Raw genomic sequence first — 19,029 nt, forward strand, 5'->3', positions numbered from 1 at the left:
ACTGCCACAGTGTCCGCTTAGGTTAGCACTTTCTCGTCTCTGGGCATACGGAGAAGCATTCTGTTTATTCTACTAAAAATGTGTTGGAGGTGAAGGTTAAAGATGAGTGCCTTTGTGCCACTGTTATTAAGCATATAGCTTTCAATCATTAGAAGCCAAGAACAGGGCCTGGTCCTCTTCCTTCTACATAAGCAAATGTCTATTGCAATTAAAGAAAGTTTTGCATGTGTAAGGGACAGAGGATTGAGCTCTGGGGACCCATTTTACTCAAGGAAAAAGAAGTGACTTTAATTTCATTAATGGTTTCCAGGATGATTGTGCTACAACTTTAATTCTCCATTAAATATTCATGCCGACGGGCGCTTCCTTTCCTGCCTTTAGTATCATTCAGCTCAAGCTGACACTAACCTGTTTTCTATTTCATAACTGAATCACAGGGCTTTTTCAGGAGAAGTCAGCAAAGCAATGCCACCTACTCCTGTCCTCGTCAAAAGAACTGTTTGATTGATCGAACCAGTAGAAACCGCTGCCAGCACTGTCGATTACAGAAATGCCTTGCCGTGGGGATGTCTCGAGATGGTGAGCTCTCGCAGCCTATGTTGCATAATAGCACAGGGTTGTGAAAGTACCTTCTGAAGCCTGGACCCAAGTCTGCCAGAATATGTCCCCTCTGTCCCTCACCACCCCCTCCAGTCTTCCCTCCTCTGGCATCCCTGTGGGTATCACAGCAGTTACTTTCTCGTCCATAAACCATCCAGTCAGCTCACTGGCTGATGCAGGGCAGGATGGGGGGCATGGAGAAGAAATGTCTATGTGGTCAGAACACCTTCAGATTTTTGATGTTTAAGTCATTGCAGGTGGATGAATTGATGGGAGGTATGGTGTCACCTGAGGGTCTGAAAAAGGATACCTTCTAGAAGCATTTTTTTTTTTCCTCATAGAAAACACAAGGCAGAGCTAATTGTTATGTGCTTTATACTAGTCAGCTTATTGGCAGTTGGGACGCATTAGCTGTTATTGCTAACTGGATCCAAAGTCAAATATTTGTACATCCAGTATGTGTGGAAATAGTGCAAAGCAGGCCTCAATGACAAATGTTCTTTTCATTAAAACAAGCTATTTTAACAGTTGCAAAACAGTTTAGGATCTTCCTGGAAAATTGTCTTCAGTGCACTAAATAATCAACACCAGATTTCAAGACTATTCTTATATAAGAAAATTGGGCTGATAGCACAGTAGATACAGTTTAAGGACTTTTCTGAATATACTGTCTGGTTGGCTACCGTGAGAGATCCCTCTGAAGGAAACATCACTTCCAGTGGAGTTTCAGACCCTGGAAAAATAAGGGTCTGAAAAACCTTTCAGGCTGCTAGACAGGTGTTCTGAGTGTCTGCTTTCCCTAGAATCAGAAGTTCTCGGGCCTGTGGACCTACCCAGGCACAAGTTGTACACAGGATTGCCTCTTAGAATTTGTAGAAGCAAAGGGAAGTTTTGTGGATCAGAAGATGCAAGTCATAAAACTTACACCATATCCTCTGAAATTCCTGTGATATGCAACTCTACAGATTTCAACTTCCAGTGGCCCTGAACTCACACAACTAGGTTTATCTCTTATGAGTCTGTAAGTTAAAAAATCACAGATGGGTGTGCATTTTCTCAAAACCTAATCCAGGGAATTCCCTGGTGGTCCAGTGGTAAGGACTTTATGCTTCCACTACAAGGGCCATGGGTTTGATCCCTGGTCAGGGAACTCAGATCCCACAAGCTGTGTGCTGTGGCCAAAAAACAAAAAACAAAAACCTGATCCATTTATTTCACTTAGGGGATAGTGTGATTACTGTTTTTAACATTAAGAAAAGAGAACACAATTCAGAGTCATGGCAGAACCAGTTTCCCCCTATTAATTAGAGGTATTAATCCCTTTGGGGATTCTAGACTATTCTTTTCAAAAAGAATTAAGTACCTTCAGTATGCCTTGTGAAGATTTTGTATATAAGTGACAGCTCATGTTATTGTGGGCTTGGAGTGAATTTGGGGGCTTATACAATTTTAGACAGGGCCTCCCTGGTGGCTTAGCAGCAAAGCATCCACCTGCCAATGCAGGAGACGTGATTCAACCCCTGGTTCCAGAGGATCCCTTGGAGGAGGAAATGGCAACCCACTCCAGTATTCTTGCCTGGGAAATCTCATGTACAGAGGAGGCTGGCAGGCTATAGTCCACGGGGTCGCAAAAGAGTCGGACGTGACTTAGCGACTAAACGACGACAGTTTTAGGCCTGAAATTCATAGCCCACATCAGCCTGACTGCTATCTAACAAGTCCCACCCAATTTGTCACCTGAGCCATGGATACTGGAAGTTGCCCAGAATCCTGCTCACTTGTTTCCTCTAGGCAAAAGGAAACCACATCCTCCTTAGCAGGAAAAGGATCCCACAAGTTGGGCTGGGCACTGATTCCCAACTTCACTTCCATCTACCCTGCCTCTTGCCCCAAGACTCACAGAATTTTGTTGATGGTCAAATGTGTGAACTCATCTACCCAGTCGGGTGTAAATTTAACCATAATCAGGAGATCTTAGTCCCTCCGCCAGAGGCTTTATCTATACCTACTTAGGCTGAGAAATAAATGGGTTAGTAGGGGAGTTCAGACCAGGAAATCATAGGTTTTTTTTTTTCTCAGTTATCTCGATGTTTCAAGAGAAATCATTTGAAATGCTAAGTGAACTGGAAAGTTACTCCAGTCACTGTTCCACTTTAAACGTGGGGACACATGGCACAGAGAAGGGCTGCGAACACAAATTCTCCTGGCAGGGATCTTCCCCAGAGCTGCAGTTGCTGCTGCTGCTAAGTCGCTCAGTCGTGTCTGACTCTGTGCGACCCCATAGACGGCAGCCCACCAGGCTCCCCTGTCCCTGGGATTCTCCAGGCAAGAACACTGGAGTGGGTTGCCATTTCCTTCTCCAATGCATGAAAGTAAAAAGTGAAAGGGAAGTCGCTCAGTCGTGTCCGACTCTTAGCGACCCCATGGACTGCAGCGTACCAGGCCCCTCTGTCCATGCCTACCACTTCCAAAATCCTAATATTCTTTTTCACTTGAGGCTCAATGAGAATAGCAGAACGTATCCTTTTAAGATGGGTCCAAGGGTTTCAAAGGGGCCACATGACCCAGGAGCAGGCGAGGGGTACACTCAGAGGTGTAACCCAGGGAATTGCAAATGCTTCATGCAGTCTGTTGAGCTTGCTCCGGGAAGCCCCAGATTTGGCTATTTGATCAGAAAGAAACTCATCTAAGTGTACGGATTAGTGAAATGAACGCATGTGGAGATTTGACTGCTTGTGCCCTGATGTAGACCGGTCAGTTTGTGCATCCCTGTGCTCGAGTCTGAACACTAAGAAAAGAAGTGTCTAGACCAACTGCCTGGGTCGAGAGGGAACAAACCCATCAAACCGCAGTCCAGTAGCTCCCACTGAGCATAGGGTTATGTGACAGCATGAAAACCAAGCTGATCATTGCTCTAGGTCTCTTCTACCAGCCCTGGGTCTGTTTCTGAAACTTAGCTCCTCCAGGATGTATCTTTGCTGTCAGGGATGTGGAGCAAGCCTATGTGAGGTAGGACCGTTTTCACCTCTGGATCATGTCCTTATTTGGTGGTTATGTGGTTTTTGATTAAAATTATCTGCAACTTCAAAGGAAGTCCTAAAGCATACCAGAGAGGATCATGGAGAAAAACATATTGTATATGGTGTGGCTTGGCTTTTTTCTTCCAGCTGTAAAATTTGGCCGCATGTCGAAAAAGCAGAGAGACAGCTTGTATGCAGAAGTACAGAAGCACCGGATGCAGCAGCAGCAGCGAGACCACCAACAGCAGCCTGGAGAGGCCGAGCCGCTGACTCCCACCTATAACATCTCGGCCAACGGGCTCACGGAGCTTCATGATGACCTCAGCAACTACATCGACGGGCACACCCCCGAGGGCAGCAAGGCAGACTCTGCCGTCAGCAGCTTCTACCTGGACATACAGCCTTCCCCGGACCAGTCAGGTCTTGATATTAATGGAATCAAACCAGAACCCATATGTGACTACACACCAGCATCAGGCTTCTTCCCCTACTGCTCTTTCACCAATGGAGAGACTTCCCCAACTGTGTCCATGGCAGAACTAGGTAATGGCTTCTGTGTTTCCATTGGGATGTACTACTGATGCCTTTGAAGGAAATGGGATATGTCTGACTTTCCTCTAAGTTATGATATTAAAATGATGCGTCTAGGGACTTCCCTGGTTGTCCAGTGGTTAAGACTGAGCTTCCAATGCTTGGTCAGGGAACTAAGATCCCACATGCCCCACAGAAAAAAAAAACAAACAAACATGCATTTAGAAGGGCAATTCTGGAGAAGGCAATGGCACCCCCCTCCAGTACTCTTGCCTAGAAAATCCCATGGATGGAGGAGCCTGGTAGGCTGCAGTCCATAGGGTCGCTGAGGGTCGGACAGAACTGAGCGACTTCACTTTCACTTTTCCCTTTCATGCATTGGAGAAGGAAATGGCAACCCACTCCAGTGTTCTTGCCTGGAGAATCCCAGGGACGGGGGAGCCTGGTGGGCTGCCGTCTATGGGGTCGCACAGAATCAGACATGACTGAAGCAACTTAGCAGCAGCAGAAGGGCAAGTCACCTTTACCATTGGGAAAGTGAAAGTGATAGTTGCTCAGTCATGTCCAACTCTTTGTGACCGCATGGACCATAGCCCTCCAGGCTCCTTTGCCCGTGGAAGTACCCAGGTAAGAACACTGGAGTGGGTAGCCATTCCCTTCCCCAGGGGATCTTCCTAACCCAGGGATCAAACCCAGGTCTTCTGCATTGCAGGAGGATTCTGTACCGTCTGAGCCAGCAGGGTAGTCTCCCTTGGAAGCACTTCATAATTCTACCTTTCCCCTTACTTTTGTCTATCCACTGTCTCCCATCACATGTCCAAGAAACTGACTGACCTCTCAGCTTCAGAGCTGAGACAACATGAACTTAAAGCAGTCTTAAATTCCATAGAAAACTATAAGCTCAGGGAATGGCCCCACCAACTCCTTTGCTTTCATTATATTCTAAGTATTGATTTATACTGAAAGTTATAAAAATGGCAACCCACCAACTTAACCTGGCCCATAGACATGGTTTTTTAACCAGTGCAGAGCTTTTCAATTTTTGAATTAGTTGCTAAAAATTTAAACCTGGAGGATTCCATCTGAAAGTTCAGATTTTCAGTTTCTTGTGGGAGGGGAGAAAAATGATCTGATTACACTGGGTCAGTATTTGTAAATGTCAACAACCAGCTGGTACCAGTCAAGGCCTCCCACCTTTCCATGGGTCCATCCCACTCGGCATTTATATCACTTCCCAGTCCCTGTATGCATCTCACCTTTGCAACTGTGATGTAGTCTATAAACAGTAAAGGGAAATTGGCTTCTTTACTTTCCAAAATTTTGGTGATGGATGTTAATGACAAAACTGATGTATTCCATAGAAGACTCACCATGCAAAAAAAAAAAAAAAAAAACTGTCATTTCCTCATTCCTGTGACATTGGTGCTTCTTGGGAGATGTGACCTAGAAATGTTAGCACAGACAATAGAAAGCTTTTCATTTCAAGGGAGTCGTGTTATAACATCCTCTGTTATATTTAATCGATTTTTAAGTACAGCACTATTATTAGAGAAACTTTGATAAGGACCTTTGCTGTTTGCGAAATTGATCTGTTTCACCCCGTGGTTCCTCATACAAGGTTATAATCCTCTGGGATATTACAATTAGTTGCTGTGGGGGTGACTAAGTGAAGACCAGGAGAGAAGGAAGACTGAACATGGAAAAGAACCAGCAGGTTCTGACTTGAGCACAGATGTCCTTGGTTCACAGAAATAACGGTTGTGTTCTTTAGATGGTTTCCTCTACCTCTGTACCCCACAAAACAGTTTTTAAGTGAAATTTATATTTCCAGTAAAATCTTTCTCCAAATATAACAAATTGAATGTTCTTTACGGTTTTTACACAAGCACCTTTTTATGGGTCTAAATTTAAATCCTCAAGAGCAGGGACATTTTAAGCCTGGTCTTTAACCACTGCACAGCATTAAAGGTGTAGCACAGCTCTTTTGATTAACAGAGAAACCTCTGAACTAGAAGCCAAGCTGAGCAGAGGTAGGTTTGATTTTTTTTTTTTTTCTTGAACTAGAACAAAAACCTTCCGTTTTTGTCATGAGATCTTGGTTGGCTGAACCTTAAGCAGAGCTGTAATGAAAGTAAAATTTTCAGAAATGAATAAGGATTTGATTGAAAGCTGACATGATATCATGAAAGATGACCTGACTCACTTTAGGTGTGCTTCCACTTGATGAGAAATACGAGTGAATCTCTCCTGTTTGCTTGTCGGATGTTCAACCCGGAGGTAACCCACACAGCTTGGCCTGTGTGTGGCTCCTGAATGTGGCACTTGGGCTGAAAGTGCACTCAGCCTCCCCAGCCCCTCTTCCCTGACCAAGCTCTTTCCTCTTCCATAGCTGTCACCTCCAGTGAGCCTGGGAGCCCTGTGCTTTCCTCCATTCTCCACTTTCTCCTAAACTAGGGATTGTTCACATGTATTGTGGCATTTCCCACAATGAATAAAAGTAAGTCATCATCAGGATTTTCTGCAAACCCAAAACTAAACAAGAATTTAACTGGAAAAAGGATGTAATGGGGTTCTGATTTTCTGTCCCATTTACATGTGTAAAATTGTTTGAGGGGTTAAGAGTGGCTTAAAAGTGGTCAAAGACTTTGCTAATGCTCTCCAAAATAAAGCTCTCCAAAAATTCCCTGACATTTCCTTTAGGGTTTAAGTCCCTGCTCTTTCTTTAACTAAAAACTTCATTTTAGGCTAAATTTTGTCATTAGATTTGAAACAAATGAAACCACTTGTGCAATTGGAAAAAATTGTAAATTAACATATCCTAAGATCAGTTCTTTCCGTAATAGTATCTACACTCCATTACTTTTAGTGAAATATATCTGACTTTCTGGCTGTGAAATTTTGCCCTTTATGTATTGGGTGGGCCAAAAAGTTTGTTGGGGTTTTTCTGTAACGTCTTATGGAAAAGCCCAAACAAACTTTTTGGCCCACCCAATACACTTAGTACCTGAGTTACATACTCCAGATAAACAATCTATGTTCATTATTTTAAAAAGTTGACTCGGGAATTCACTGGCGTGCCAGCGGTTAGGACATGGTGCTTTCACTGCCGTGGGTCCTTGGTTCCATCCCTGGTTAGAGGATCTAGTTTCAAGTTTCATTTAGGTGATCCTGGCTCTGTTTTCACACAAACAGATCTGGCTAGGGAACCAAGATCCAGCAAGCCAAGTGGTGTAGTAAAAAAAAGAAAGAAAAGGAAAGAAAAAATAAAACAGCTAATTGCAGTTATTACTATAATTACTAAAGCCTTCTATGAGAGACAGCTGGGCAAAGCATGAGACAAGAAGTCAGCTTATGTGAGTGATTCTAGCTTTGCTGTAGGTTGTACAACCTAGTGTAAGTCACGTTATCTCTGTAAGCTGCAATCTCCCTACCCATGGAATGTAAAGATTCAGAGCATGGATTCTGGAGCTTTTGTATATGTTTGAATCACTGTCCGCTTGCCAGCTATGACACCTTGAAAGTCACTTAACCTCACTGTGGCTTGGTTTTTTCATCTGTAAAATGGGGATAATTAGTACAATTGTCATTAGTATCTTTCTCCCTAGATTTGTTGTCACAAAGACTAAGGATAAAATGTGTGTGTGTGTGTGTGTGTGTGTATGACTGTGTATGTGTATATGTATGTGTGTGTGTATATGTGCACATAGCACATAGTAAACTCTACCTCAGTGTCATCTTTCATCATCATTGTTAATGTTATTACCTACAAAGTGAGGAGGATTTGGACCAGATAATATCTAAAGTTCCATCCCACTATGAAAATCTGTGACTTAGAAGACAGGATTTTCTATCTGAAGTATCTAGACCTTGGCTCTACTGATGCACAGTCATGGTTGAGGAAGTGAACTGATTTGCTTGTCACAAAATGAGTTACCCAACTGAGCTCAGACCAGAAAAGAGGTCTCCTAACTCTTAGTTCCACGGAGAAGGCAATGGCACCCCACTCCAGTACTTTTGCCTGGAAAATCCCATGGACAGAGGAGCCTGGTAGGCTGCAGTCCACGGGGTCGCTAGGAGTCGGACATGACTGAGCGCCTTCCCTTTCACTTTTCACTTTCATGCATTGGAGAAGGAAACGGCAACCCACTCCAGTGTTCTTGCCTGGAGAATCCCAGGGACGGGGGAGCCTGGTGGGCTGCCGTCTATAGGGTCGCACAGAGTCGGACACGACTAACGCGACTTAGCAGCAGTAGCAGCAACTCTTAGTTCCAAGGTATTTCACTATACCAGACTGTTTGTCTGAGAGACTGCACTAACTCCTTAGCTTTTACTCCATCTGAGCATTTTCTTCTTTGCTGAAATGGAGACTTAAAAATAGGAAAGTGTCTAAAATCTTACACTTGCCAAATCAAGTATGAATTTCGCTCAAAGGCAGCTGGTGAGAATGCAGCCACTGCCCTCTACTGGTCATGGAACATTGCGTCATTTGTTATTGCTTCTAAAAGCTGGACTCAAACAGGTAGGGGCGACAATTTTTAGGATGAAATGAAACAGGAAGATGCTTGACCATGTTAACTAGAGAAAAGCAGGATCTGGAAGATAATACCGAGAGCCTCTTCCCATTCTTCCCCTTCCAGGATTCTCCCAGCTTCCCTGTGAACCCTTCATCTACATCATTTTTCCCCCCTATTTATAAAAATTGGTTTACTGTTTACACATTTATTTTCTTGTTTATGCTTCCCCATTATTTTTGTCTTTACTCCCCACTTCTCTTCACAAGCATCACTGATTCTAAGACAAATAATTTGCTGGTTTCTCCGTCTTTCCCCTCTCAGTTTCTGTCTCTTTCCTGTATTTTTTCCTTGCATCTGTGTTTTATTGTTTATGATGTTTACTTATGTTGTTTACATGTGTGTGTGTTGCCAAGTAGGGTTGTTGAGTTTACTGTGTTTCAGTTTCTCTAAGGAGATTCTAGTTTCAAGCTTCATTTACGTGATCCTGGCTCTGTTTTCACACAAACAAGTCTGATTCTGTTTGAGAAAGGCAGTAACAAATTTCTAAATAAATAGTCTTATTAGTTCCTAAGTTTGTGCTCGGCACCATTGTTTTAAATAACTTTCTTATTCTATATTCAAGATGCAAGGAGGGGATCACTTTGGGGTATGATTTTGTACTCTTGGAATCTTATCAATTTTTCTTTAGAATACTTCTTTTTATAGCCACACCCACAGCTTGCAGGATCTTAGTTCCCCAACCGGGGATTGAATCCACACCTGAGGCAGTGGAAGCCTGGAATCCTAACCACTGGACCACCAGGGGATTTCCTTAAAATATGTCTTTAATTGTCCTTCCCTTCCGTAACAGTTATTAGCAACGTATTTCAAGCTGTTAGTCCCTTACGTCTGGATTTCAGCAGCCTTCTAATTGGTCCTCCAGGCTCTCCATCCTTCAGTCCCCCGGTGGCAGAACTACATGTTCTGTTTCCCAGTACAATGTTCTTTATGTGAGCTCCCCCTTGAGAATCCCACTGACTCCTCTTGTCAGTCAAGTCCATACTCTCAGTCTCCACATTCAGATCCTTCAGGATTTGGACTCTTACCTACCAATATTCCTGTTTTGAATCATCATTCTATCACATCTTCCTATCTCCTACAAATGCCATATTTGTTCTTTCAATTACCATCCCTTGAATGTGGAACTGGCCCACTGCCTCACACCACTGGCCTCTGCCTACCAAACCCTCCCCATTCTTCAGGATCCAGTCCAAATGTTCCTCTTCTGCCAAGAAGCATCACCTAATTTTCCTCATCTCTCCCTTCCCTGATAGCACCTACTACCTTTGTTTTTCTTTCTCTTCTGATATAATTCAACCTCACTCTTTATTGTCTAATGTCTTGAATTGTCCTTTCCGCATGTCTGTACATGTTCACCATATTATAAGTTCCTTGAGAAACTTGTTTGGCTTCTATTTCTTTAATATCTCCAAAATCCTTACACTTCAGTATGAGAACAAATGTTTTATGTAACAGATGCTGTGTTATCCTCTCTATTTTGAGTGCTCAACTCATTTAATTCTCACAGAAGCTCTATGAAATAGGTACTATTTTTCTCATTTTACATATCAGGAGACTGAAGCACAGAGAGGTTAAGTAACTTACCTAAAATCACAGAACTACTAAATAGCGGAGCTGAGATTCCAGCCCAGTCAATCTGGCTGCAAAGTCCAGCTCTTAACCACCACACTATATATATAACGACTGGGTAGGCTTTCAGCAATGCTTGTTCTGAATTTTGCAGGAAAAACAAATACCACACATAATTGTTGTCATACAAAATACCATTTCCCAATTTTTCAAGAGTAATCCCTCCCCATAAATGTATGTGGCAGATGTGTCTTCATAAAAATGCCAAGTAGAGATTGTGTCAGTCATTTTTCACAACTTTTCTAGGTCGATATTTGCTTACTCCCAGACACTAGTGTAAAGGCACAGAAGGTCAAGATTAGCAGGGTCTTTGAAGGCATGCCGTCTTATTGTTAAATGTTGGCTTTGCCTGTCCTTCTTCCTGCTCTAAAACACAGAATCATTCCAGATTACTTACTTAAATATGTCGAGATAATTAAACCTGGTTCAGCCTGTTGCTTTATACTTGTTACATTTTAAATTGAATAATTGAGTAGGGAAAACACTGGTTATCCAAAGAAGAATGGCTTTTCATGTCGTGATCTCCTGTTTTTCTCCTTAGAACACCTTGCACAGAATATATCTAAATCACATCTGGAAACTTGCCAATACTTGAGAGAAGAGCTCCAGCAGATAACGTGGCAGACCTTTCTGCAGGAGGAGATTGAGAATTATCAAAACAAGGTAGACTCTGAACAGTTTTACCTAAGATTGAGGCAACGCTGGGAAATGTAAAAGATTTGAATACAAACAGACCAAAAAATGAATGTCTTTCATCAGATACCAGATTTCTATTTAATAATCTTTCTTCCAGAGCTGATTATGTTCCTGGGGCTTTGTCACCTTACTGAAATGTCACTATGCAAAATTTCAGAAATAGCACAGAGATTCTGTTGTTCTGATAACTGTACATGTTTGTCCCATCATTTATCTACAGGGGGCTAGATTAAGCTGCTTCCAAAAGCCTCAATGAGTTGGGAGTTTTCCCGATATCACAATGGGAGATTTCACAGTCTGGAAGTCGATGTAAAATAATCTTAGCCTCATGGTTTCAGAGGTTAAAAAGAAGGAGTTTAGAGAATATGTGTTTAAAAAAAAAAGATCTGGAAGCTATGATCCTAACTCCAGTCTGAATCTAGCAATATGAGACTGAGAAGTAGTGCAGCTGCTACTCATTTTTTTTCTATAAAACACACTGCTCAACAGATTACTCAAATGGGAAGGCAGGGCTGGAGAAGGGGGACACTTAATTATCCATTCTGCCCTTAGGAAATTTCCCCTCCAAATCATGGAAATGCTGGTTTAGGAAGTGCCGTGGAGATTATTTAGGTTAATCCTCTTCATTTAACGTACAAGGAAACTAACATCCCTTAGCTTACGGCTGGAGGTTGAAAACATCAGGACTAGACCATGAGCCCTGGCTCCTGATTGAGTATTTCTCCCACCCCCTTATATTGGTGGAAACAGCCTTAAACTACGATTGGGAAAGTAAGTGAGCAGCAAGACGGACCCAGGTTAGCCTGTAACTAAACTGGAGAGTGGCTGTATAAAAAGGCATTAAGCACGACAGGTTGGGAAATAGCAGCACATCACCTTGCTTGCCTTTGAGGTAGCACCAGCAGCCACAGTTACAATGGGAAGCAGGAAAGCATTAAACAGCCACAGGGTGTGCAAAACAGGATTCAGAGCCAGAAATGCTGGGGTTTAAATCCCAGCTCCAGTACCTCCTAGCTGTGAAACCTCTTTGAGTGTTTGTGTTCATTTATGGCAAATGAGAAAACGTTCTTGTGAAAGTGAAATGAGACAAGGATGTCAGAAAACACCCAGCTCATAGCAGGCGCACAGGAAATGTAACTGACTCCCCTTTCTTCTCTTCCTCAAGTAAAGTGGTATGAAATTCCCCAAGGCCAGGTAATTGCTTAAAAGGAGATTCTACTTTCCCGCTCTCTGTGGCCCAGGGTTAAAGCAGCGGCATGCGTGACTTTCCTCACATGGGCTTTCATCTTCCGCTGCCTTTATGACCATAACATCTCCCCCCTGCCCTTTGCTAACAAAATGGCAAGAGAGAAATTGAAGAAGATGAGAAAGAACTTGGGAGCAATCATTGTAACCCAAGTAACTGGCCAACTGTTTATTCTTAAATCCTCTAGCTTTTGGGAATCTATTTCCAAAGAAGGATTGTACACAATAGGAAAACTTAAAACAGCTGAGTCAAAGATATGGGTAACCGTGGATGTTAATGTATTTCCCTCTTCAACAGCAGCGGGAGGTGATGTGGCAATTGTGTGCCATCAAAATTACAGAAGCTATACAGTACGTGGTGGAGTTTGCCAAACGCATTGATGGATTTATGGAACTATGTCAAAACGATCAAATTGTGCTTCTCAAAGCAGGTATGTGCTTTGCAAGTGAATTTTGAGATCTCTTCCTAACCTGCTTTCACCAGCTTATTAAAGAAATGCTTGGTAAGGAAGGTGTCGGGAACAGTTTTTCTCCAAATGATAACAGCTCAGGTTTCACTTGCAGAAACTAAGGAATTTTTTTTTTTTTTAATGTTTGAGTTATTTGAAGGAAACATTCCCTCCATTTTGCTTCTTCTCTCTGTGAAAAGATTAATTTGAAAGACACACTGCATTCCCCAGTCCTAACCATCACCTGTGTTTTGTTTCTGTGCCCCAGGTCCTCAGGATGTTTTGATTAGTTGTTAGGAAGATGGCTGTTTATGGAATTCAGAGAGATAGCCCTGGCTTTTTGTTTGTTTGTTTTAATAACAGGACTCTATGTGTTTCTGGGCTTCCCAGGTGGCTCAGTGATAAAGAATCTGCATGTCAGTGTAGGAGACCCAGTAGTCGCTGGTTCCATTCCTGGGTCAGGAAGATCCCCTGGAGTATGAAAATGACAACCTGTTCCAGTAGTCTTGCCTGAAACATTCCATGGACAGAGGAGCCTGGAGGGCTGCAGTCCATGGGGTTGCAAAGAGTCAGACACAACTGAGCACGCACGCACACATGTGTTTCTAGCAACTCCAAGACTGTATTTTTGCAGGACACAATCTCTCTTAAGTAATACAGGCTTTAGCTTAGGCAGAAGTCTTTAATTACCCTAGTGAACTCTGCCCTTTTAAATAAAGAGATAAGTTTCCTCAGTGTGTATGCCCAGCAGTGGGATTGCTGGATCATAAGGCAGTTCTATTTCCAGTTTTTTAAGGAATCTCCACACTGTTCTCCATAGTGGCTGTACTAGTTTGCATTCCCACCAACAGTGTAAGAGGGTTCCCTTTTCTCCACACCCTCTCCAGCATTTATTATTTGTAGACTTTTGGATGGCAGCCATTCTGACTGGTGTGAAATGGTACCTCATAGTGGTTTTGATTTGCATTTCTCTGATAATGAGTGATGTTGAGCATCTTTTCATGTGTTTGTTAGCCATCTGTATGTCTTCTTTGGAGAAATGTCTATTTAGTTCTTTGGCCCATTTTTTGATTGGGTCATTTATTTTTCTGGAGTTGAGCTGTAGGAGTTGCTTGTATATTTTTGAGATTAGTTGTTTGTCGGTTGCTTCATTTGCTATTATTTTCTCCCATTCTGAAGGCTGTCTTTTCACCTTGCTAATAGTTTCCTTTGATGTGCAGAAGCTTTTAAGGTTAATTAGGTCCCATTTATTTATTTTTGTTTTTATTTCCAATATTCTGGGAGGTGGGTCATAGAGGATCCTGCTGTGATGTATATCAGAGAGTGTTTTGCCTATGTTCTCCTCTAGGAGTTTTATAGTTGCTGGTCTTATGTTTAGATCTTTAATCCATTTTGAGTTTATTTTTGTGTATGGTGTTAGAAAGTGTTCTAGTTTCATTCTTTTACAAGTGGTTGACCAGATTTCCCAGCACCACTTGTTAAAGAGATTGTCTTTAATCCATTGTATATTCTTGCCTCCTTTGTCAAAGATAAGGTGTCCATATGTGCGTGGATTTATCTCTGGGCTTTCTATTTTGTTCCATTGATCTATATTTCTGTCTTTGTGCCAGTACCATACTGTCTTGATAACTGTGGCTTTGTAGTAGAGCCTGAAGTCAGGTAGGTTGATTCCTCCAGTTCCATTCTTCTTTCTCAAGATTGCTTTGACTATTCGAGGAAACCAGGAGAGAAAGAGACATGTGTACCCCAATGTTCATCGCAGCACTGTTTATAATAGCCAGGACATGGAAGCAACCTAGATGTCCATCAGCAGATGAATGGATAAGAAAGCTATGGTACATATACACAATGGAGTATTACTCAGCCCTTAAAAAGAATACATTTGAATCAGTTCTAATGAGGTGGATGAAACTGGAGCCTATTATACAGAGTGAAGTAAGCCAGAAGGAAAAACACCAATACAGTATACTAACGCATATATATGGAATTTAGAAAGATGGTAACAATAACCCTGTGTACGAGACAGCAAAAGAGACACTGATGTATAGAACAGTCTTATGGACTGTATGGGAGAGGGAGAGGGTGGGAAGATTTGGGAAAATGGCATTGAAACATGTAAAATATCATGTATGAAACGAGATGCCAGTCCAGATTCGATGCACGATACTGGATGCTTGGGGCTAGAGCACTGGGACGACCCAGAGGGATGGTATGGGGAGGGAGGAGGGTTCAGGATGGGGAACACATGTATACCGGTGGTGGATTCATTTTGATATTTGGCAAAACTAATACAATTATGTAAAGTTTAAAAATAAAATAAAATTTTAAAAAAAAAAAAGAGATAAGTAACTGAGTGCCCATGGGCTAAGCCCAGCCCTGTTGACTCAGAAGGGGGTCAAAATCAACTCACCAAGACAGAATAACCCATTCCGTTTCTGCCTTTGCTTAGGTTCTCTAGAGGTGGTATTTATCAGAATGTGCCGTGCCTTTGACTCTCAGAACAATACCGTGTACTTCGATGGGAAATATGCTAGCCCGGATGTCTTCAAATCCTTAGGTAAGAAAACCTCTGGGTGCTTGGTCTTCAGATCAGGGCTAGGGGAAAAAATTGGAGTTGGGTGATAGCTTTTTTTTTTTTTTTTTTTTGGGTGATAGCTCTTAAACAAAATGGAAATCGTGGGGTTTTTGGATATAAGAGTTAAAGGATGTTATATACTAATGCATACCTGTGTTAATAATACTTTCTGATTAATTACCATAGAAAATTTACACAGCTCAAATGCTTTGTGTCCATATGACATGTAAAGGTCTAGAGTTTGATTTTATCTATTTGGTCATCAAAGAAATGTATGTTATGTATTCTTCCAGTTCCCTTCCAAATTTTAAGAACGAGGTTTGCAGGGATGTTATTCAGTAAACTGGAAGATATGATTTGCTACATAAAATCAAGCAAAGACCTGAAAGTCTGCCCTTCCATACCCCTCAAATAACAATGTTAATGAGATATCAGGGAAAGAAAGTATAGTTAAGTGAAACTGTGGCATATACCTTAGAAATAAATTATTTTAGATGTCTATAAATAAAGTGAGATAAAGTCACTAAGATTGGGATAGTATCCAAAATATGTTGTTAAATGATTTCAAAAACAATTAAATGGCATATATACTTGAGAATATATGTTTGAGAGGTATATATACTTGAGAATAGCCCATTGACATTTAACTATATGCACATAATATGAAAATCTGAAAGAACAGACACCAAAGTTAACCAGTTTTGGGGGGTGGATTTTTATTTTATGGGACTTTCTCATTCTATGTTTTCACTTCTATAATAATAATAATGGTTTTACTACCGTAAAGTGTCATTTGTTTTCATTTTTAAGCATGTTAACACTCTTGTTTGTTTTAAGGAAAACAAAAAATGAGTGAAATTAGCATCTCAGACTATAGCTGTTAGACTGTTGGTTAAGAGTGTGGGCTCTGAAGTTAGGCATCTAGCTTTGAATCTCAGGCTGTTACTTCCTACCTGTGAAATCTTGAGTACATTCCTTTTCTTCCCAAGTTTGTTTCCTCGCCTTTACAGTGGGGTAGTAACAATAATACTTTCTTCATAGGGCTGTTGTAGTATTGATAGAATGCTCAAAGAATCCTCTCAGAGCAGCACCTGACATAGTAATCACCTAATAAAAGTTTACTGCCAATGGTACTTCCCTGGCAATTCAGTTGTTAACGCTCTGTGCTTCCTCTGCAGGGGATACTGATTAAATCCGTGGTCAGGGAACTAAGATCCCACGTGCCATGTGGTGTGATCAATAAAAGAATACATGTATATATCTTAAATTACAATATTTTTTAAAGTTCCCTCTGTGAATGATGGTAGTAATGGTGATGGTAGCTAAACTGATTTTTTCTTTTAAGGTTTGAAAGTATTAAACTACAAGAAATGTTATTGGTATTCTCCCTGATCTTCAACTAGTAGATCTCTCTTCACTTTTTTCCATCTTTTTTTCCTAGGATAATAACTAAAATCCTAACCTGTCTTTAATTTTGGCAGGTTGTGAAGACTTTATTAGCTTTGTATTTGAATTTGGAAAGAGTTTATGTTCTATGCACCTGACTGAAGATGAAATTGCATTATTTTCTGCATTTGTCCTGATGTCAGCAGGTAAGATAACCAAATCCAATGGTTTTTCAATTGTCCAGGTAAAGAATTTTTACAAGTACACAACTTATAATGGCTATAGGATATTCAGGGGGATACCAAGAGAGACTGCCATCCTTGTTAAAATCTAATTTTCAGTTTTTCAGGTAACAATCCCTCTGCTACACACATTTATACATGTCCTATTTTAAGAAGACCTCATGCTATTCTAATAAACTCTTAAGAGATGAGAATTGAATAAAATCCTGTCTACAATTAACCTCTGATAACAAGAGAAACGCTGTGGTAGAGTAGGCTTGCCCTCCTTAACACCAATCTCCAAGATAACGTGGTGTTTAAAACCTTCTCCTTTTTCTTAAAGTCCATTTGGATGTCATCCACAAGTTTATCTAAATTTAATCTCTGTTTTTAACCAGTACTGCCTCTTGGTGATAACTACTTTTGAAAATTTGCTATCTTCTTTTTGGACTTCTTAGTCATAAAGATTCTATCCTAAACTAACAACCTTAATTAATTTGGCATTCTCTTGACAAATTTAGTTGCCTTGTGATTATAAGACAATTTTCATATTTTTTGTAATGGCTAGGTGAATTGTTATGAGTATTTCATTCAGAAACGTAACTTTTAGAAAGTGTTGAGGGGCTGTGGTTTCATTTGCACTTGTTTGAGCATGGTTTTAGATTTAAATGACTATCTTTTTGGAAGAGGAGGACCCTCCTTTCCTTCAGATGTCAGTAAAAATGGAAAGGCTTAGCACTCTGTTTTGTGTCATAGATTAGTTTTCTTCTTCTTTAGGAGCAAATTTTGAATGAGGGGTGAAGGTGGCCTAATAGTCCCTGACTCTGTATTGTGGTATAATAATCTATACCTAAGAGTCAGGAGGAATTGGGTTTTCTGACAGAATGTTAGAAGAATACTAAGGAGTCTGGTTTTTCACATTTAGATCGCTCATGGCTGCAGGAAAAGGTAAAAATTGAAAAGCTGCAACAGAAAATTCAGCTAGCTCTTCAACATGTCCTACAGAAGAATCACCGAGAAGATGGAATACTAACAAAGGTGAGAGCTAAAGGTTTCCAATTGACACAGCTGGCTTATCCCTTGCCAATGATCACACCAATCATGTTTGTAAGTCATCCCACCAGACCCCAGAATTCTCAGTAAGCGACAAGCTACTGAAAAGAAAGAAGTATCTCCATTTCAAAAAATTCTCTTGTGCCAAAATTCAGGTTAAGTTCTATTGGAATAACGGAGCAATGATAGAATTTTTTTTCAACTATTAATCATTCTGAAACCACCCCCCACCCTGTTCCATAAGAGATGGGCAGAAAGCAGAGTTAATGTCCCATACTGATATAAACTAGAGAACTTAGAATTTAAATCTTGGAATTTAGAAGAAGGAAGTGATGAAGGACTAAAGCATCCAGAGTAACCATCTATTTTAATTTTCATTCTATTTAATCAACAATAAATGGCTTTTGTATTTTCTTCATCAGTTTCTCATTACTACCCTGTATGCAAAACATAAGATTTCTTTTGTGCTTATTATCTTTCACAGTAAAGATATAATTAGGATGGCAATTTAAAATAGGTTAATATCCTTCAGTGCTGGTGCTAGCAGTATGTATGTAGTCTTAGAAAAATCAGCCCCGTTCTTTCTTGGATTATTTGTTTTATTGTTCCAGACCATGATTTGAAAGTTTTGGGATTTTCTTCCTGTTTACTTTCATTCTTTCCTCCTGATAGCTAGGCAAGGTCAGAAAGAAGTTGGGGGTTAATTGCAGTTTGTTTTTGATTTTGCATCTATTAAATGAGACACTGAGGCCGGAATGGGAAATGGAAGAAGACCTCTTCTCCATCTTCTGGCCCCAATGCCAGGATACCATCTGGGTCTTTGATTATAGAGAGCACCTAACATAACACAGAGTCAAGACTGATGCTCTGGTGAATTGTTCTGAGTTGAATATTCTGTACTGCACAGTGCTTTAGAGTTTAAAAAGGATTTGTGCAAGTCATGCTACTGTCCTCAGCAGGTAAACAGTCCATGCTGAGACTCCACCAGTCCTGTTAACCTTTTTTTTTTTCCCCAAACCAGGGCCTTTTGCTCAGACCCAGAATTGCTTT

General features: G+C 41.0%; 1 protein-coding gene across 5 annotated transcripts in view; it reads left to right on the forward strand.

Annotated features, from left to right (window-relative positions):
- RORA (RAR related orphan receptor A) overlaps window positions 1-19,029 on the forward strand; it is an 809,830-nt gene that overhangs the window by 780,083 nt on the left and 10,718 nt on the right. For all 5 annotated transcript variants that reach the window (XM_061431124.1, XM_061431123.1, XM_061431125.1 and 2 more), the window contains 7 exons: window positions 438-579; window positions 3,768-4,163; window positions 10,896-11,017; window positions 12,594-12,726; window positions 15,194-15,301; window positions 16,801-16,911; window positions 17,852-17,964. In XM_061431124.1, coding sequence (XP_061287108.1) covers window positions 438-579; window positions 3,768-4,163; window positions 10,896-11,017; window positions 12,594-12,726; window positions 15,194-15,301; window positions 16,801-16,911; window positions 17,852-17,964 — 1,125 coding nt within the window. The remainder of the gene's footprint in view (window positions 1-437; window positions 580-3,767; window positions 4,164-10,895; window positions 11,018-12,593; window positions 12,727-15,193; window positions 15,302-16,800; window positions 16,912-17,851; window positions 17,965-19,029) is intronic.

The sequence above is a fragment of the Bos javanicus genome, chromosome 10 (assembly GCF_032452875.1).
Source record: "Bos javanicus breed banteng chromosome 10, ARS-OSU_banteng_1.0, whole genome shotgun sequence".
NCBI lineage: Eukaryota > Metazoa > Chordata > Mammalia > Artiodactyla > Bovidae > Bos > Bos javanicus.